The 3596-nt window shown below is 49.7% G+C and overlaps 1 protein-coding gene across 1 annotated transcript in view; it reads left to right on the top strand.

Annotated features, from left to right (window-relative positions):
* Positions 1–1135: 1135 nt before the first annotated feature.
* Positions 1136–3596, top strand: part of Avpr1a (arginine vasopressin receptor 1A) — a 5498-nt gene continuing 3037 nt past the window's right edge. The window contains exon 1 of the mRNA XM_004641645.2: positions 1136–2177. Within this exon, the coding sequence (XP_004641702.1) occupies positions 1208–2177 (970 nt within the window). The 5' untranslated portion in view covers positions 1136–1207. The remainder of the gene's footprint in view (positions 2178–3596) is intronic.

The following is a 3596-nucleotide window of genomic DNA, read 5'->3' as shown; positions in this document are numbered from 1 at the left end:
GTCTCCACAGCTCCGCTCTCACCTGCGCGAGCAGAAACCAAGCTGTCCACACCTGTTCCCTGGACACCATTTCCTGACCCGACACTGGGCGCTGTTCCGAAGCTGTTCTTTGCCCACTGGAGGAAAAGTTCAAAGGATTCCGAAAGTAACCAGACGAACTCTCCGCGCACTACTGCAGCCCAGTTCCGGCCGTCCCTGGCGTGAGAATCGGGTTTCCTGGAGAAAACTTAAGGAATCTGGTTCAGAGAAAACTCCTTAAATCCCCAGGATCCGCAGAAAAGCTGGAAAACGAGGAGACCACACACACACACACACACACACACACACACACACACACACACACACCCCGCGTTCGCTCCATACAGGCGCGGTACAGAGAAGGCTTCCGTGGGACAGGGAGGGCGTCCTTCCTGTCGGAAGAAGCAGGGTAACAAATAGCAGACGACTGTAGAGAGGCACGAGGGATCTGGAGGGACACGGAGACATCTCCTTCCAGGAACAAATTTAAGGCCCGAATAACATTAGCCAGCTTGATTTCTCAGGTCTCAACTCGCTGAGCAAAGCACAGGAGGTTGGGCGCCAAATTCAGGTGCGTGAGCCCGCGCGGGTGCGTGGACGTGAGATTTCTGGGCACCGCGCGGCCTCCGCCTGTTGACAGCAAACGTGGATTTACGGTGATGGCAGAATGAGGCTTCAAGAAAGGGTGACAGACCCAGAAATGGCACGGCACGCCCAGTTTTCCAAGTTTTTGCAAGAGTGGGAAAGCGCTGGGGTCTGGCCTATTTATTACTCCTAGAAACCCACAAGTGTCCTGTCCCCACCCCGCAGCAGTGATGCGGAGAGGGCCAATTACCCACGTAAGCGGGCGGGACCAATGGGGGCTGAACCTCAACAGCCAGTGGGCCGAGAGGGAGCGCGCTCCGCGGAAACAAATCTCGCATAAATAACTGAGTTCGGAGCCGGGTGCAGTTGGAAGCTCGGAGCGCACCTCCAGCGCTCTTCGGGGACTGAGCAAAGGCAGAGCAAGGTCAGGAACTGGGCCCCGCGTGCGGGCTGCTCGGTGGGCAGGCGGGACGCGCCGAGGAATTGCAGACCCGGAGAACGCCGAGCTCGGGGAAGACGCGGTGCTGGGGCAAAGCGACCAAGAGCCCAGGAGCGGGAAGGGACAGGCCCGCGGCCACCGACTCGGAGGCGCCGCGCCGACAGCATGCGCTTCTCCCGCAACGCGGACGCGGGTCCGGCGGGCAACTCCAGCTCCTGGTGGGCTCCGACCGCAGACGGTGCCAACAGCAGCGGCGAGGCAGATGTGCCGGGCGAAGGCGACTGCCAGCCCCGGGACGTGCGCAACGAGGAGCTGGCCAAGGTAGAGATCGCTGTGCTGGCTGTGACTTTCGTGGTGGCGGTGCTGGGCAACAGCAGCGTGCTGCTAGCTCTGCACCGGACGCCTCGCAAGACGTCCCGCATGCACCTCTTCATCCGGCACCTCAGCCTGGCCGACTTGGCGGTCGCCTTCTTCCAGGTGTTACCGCAGCTGTGCTGGGACATCACCTACCGCTTCCGCGGCCCCGACTGGCTGTGCCGCGTGGTGAAGCACCTGCAGGTGTTCGCCATGTTCGCGTCGGCCTACATGCTGGTCGTCATGACCGCGGACCGCTACATCGCCGTGTGCCACCCGCTCAAGACTCTGCAGCAGCCCGCGCGCCGCTCGCGCCTCATGATCGCCGCCTCTTGGGCGCTGAGCTTCGCGCTGAGCACCCCGCAGTACTTCATCTTCTCCATGATCGAGGTGGACAACGTCACCAAAGCCCAAGACTGCTGGGCCACCTTCATCCAGCCCTGGGGGAGCCGCGCCTACGTCACCTGGATGACGAGCTGCGTCTTCGTGGCACCCGTGGTCATCTTAGGTACCTGCTACGGCTTCATCTGCTATCACATCTGGCGCAATGTCCGCGGAAAAACCGCGTCGCGCCAGGGCAAGAGCGCAGGGGGCTCAGGGAGCGCCTTCCACAAGGGGCTCTCGGACGCGCCCTTCGTCAGCAGCGTGAAGACTATTTCCCGCGCCAAGATCCGCACGGTGAAAATGACTTTTGTCATTGTGACGGTTTACATCCTCTGTTGGGCGCCTTTCATCATCGTCCAGATGTGGTCCGTCTGGGATGAGAAGTTCCTCTGGACCGGTAGGTGCTGGGGCAGCAGAGACCCGAGGCGCGGGGTTGCGAGTCCCACAGCTTTCGAAGCAGTCTCAGTAGCTTTTAAACTTATGTGTGCGTTCCCGGTTTCGCCAAAAAAAAAAAAAAAAAAGAAAGAAACTTATGTGTGCGTAAAAATTACATCTTGGGAATCGCGGAGGGAAATTGTCAAGAATGGAAATTTGTGGGTCTCAACTCCAGATTTAATAGTTCAGTAGTTCCACAGTGATACCGAGGAATCAACATTTGTAGCAGACAGTAATGATCTAACATCACAAATCCAGAAACTGTTCCCTACAGGCACCACCAACTCCACAACAGAATAAAGGCCTTTATCCAGGTCACTAACTACTGTGTTAATATCCTGCTTTCAAGTTTATTGGATTTAGGGAAGGGTTTCCAGTGCCACAACCACTTTTTGTTGGATTGTGAAATGCAGCACAATTAATACCAAAAAATTTATAAATGCTCCCTAAGTGAAAAATAGAGATGAAAATCTTTTTCTGGAGAAAACCGGAAAAAAGATTCTTAAAAAGTCAAACACTTGAAATAGTCATTTGGCTTATATTTCCTTTCTTGTTATACTTTTTTTTCCTCACAATGACTTTCTTTTTCTGTGCATTTTAAACCAGTGTTATTGATAAACTAAACTTGTTAGACAGATTCATTAGCAATAATTTGGTACATATTACATAAATCTTGTAAAGTGTAGAGAACTAGCTTGTTTGATTTTAATTCCTTCACAAAATAGGTTCATATCATAGAAATTTACTCAGAAAAACACTATTCAGTTCTCCATCTCTTAAGATGTTTTTGTAAGAAGAAAAAAAGATGTTTTCAATAAAAAATACTACAGGATTATTTTTGGTAATGGATGTCTTCAGGATGTAGGTATATAGGAGAAGCTATCTTTTTTTTTTTAGGATTGGGGTCACAGTGTATGAGACATATATTCTGTGTTTTATTTGCAAATAGAATATTTGAATAAATTTAATTTAATCAAAAATATTGATGTAGGCTACAGTATTTCAATAAGAAAAAATGCAATACATGCACAAATTTTATTTATCATTTTCTGTCTTGTTTGATCTTAGAAGCCTCTACTATTGCCAATCAAATAAAATATCCAATCTAATTATTATTGTATTGAGAATTAGACATAATCACTAAACACTTCTGCACTTGTGCATAGAAATGTAAATGATTTTTATTTTTAATACTATCAGCCATGGATAATGACCACTTTTAATAGCAACATCTACTACAAAGTATTGGCTAATTTGTAATTCATTTTCACATAACAAGAGTGAGAAAACTTAAATTTATATACATTAACTATGTATAATAGCATTACATATGCTATTATGGGCTACTGGACTCTTAGAATATTTTGCTGAGTTTACACAC

The sequence above is a fragment of the Octodon degus genome, unplaced genomic scaffold, assembly GCF_000260255.1.
Source record: "Octodon degus isolate 3935 unplaced genomic scaffold, OctDeg1.0 scaffold00139, whole genome shotgun sequence".
Lineage (NCBI taxonomy): Eukaryota > Metazoa > Chordata > Mammalia > Rodentia > Octodontidae > Octodon > Octodon degus.
Note: the sequence above shows the minus strand (reverse complement) of the source record. Positions and strands in the feature narration are given on the sequence as shown.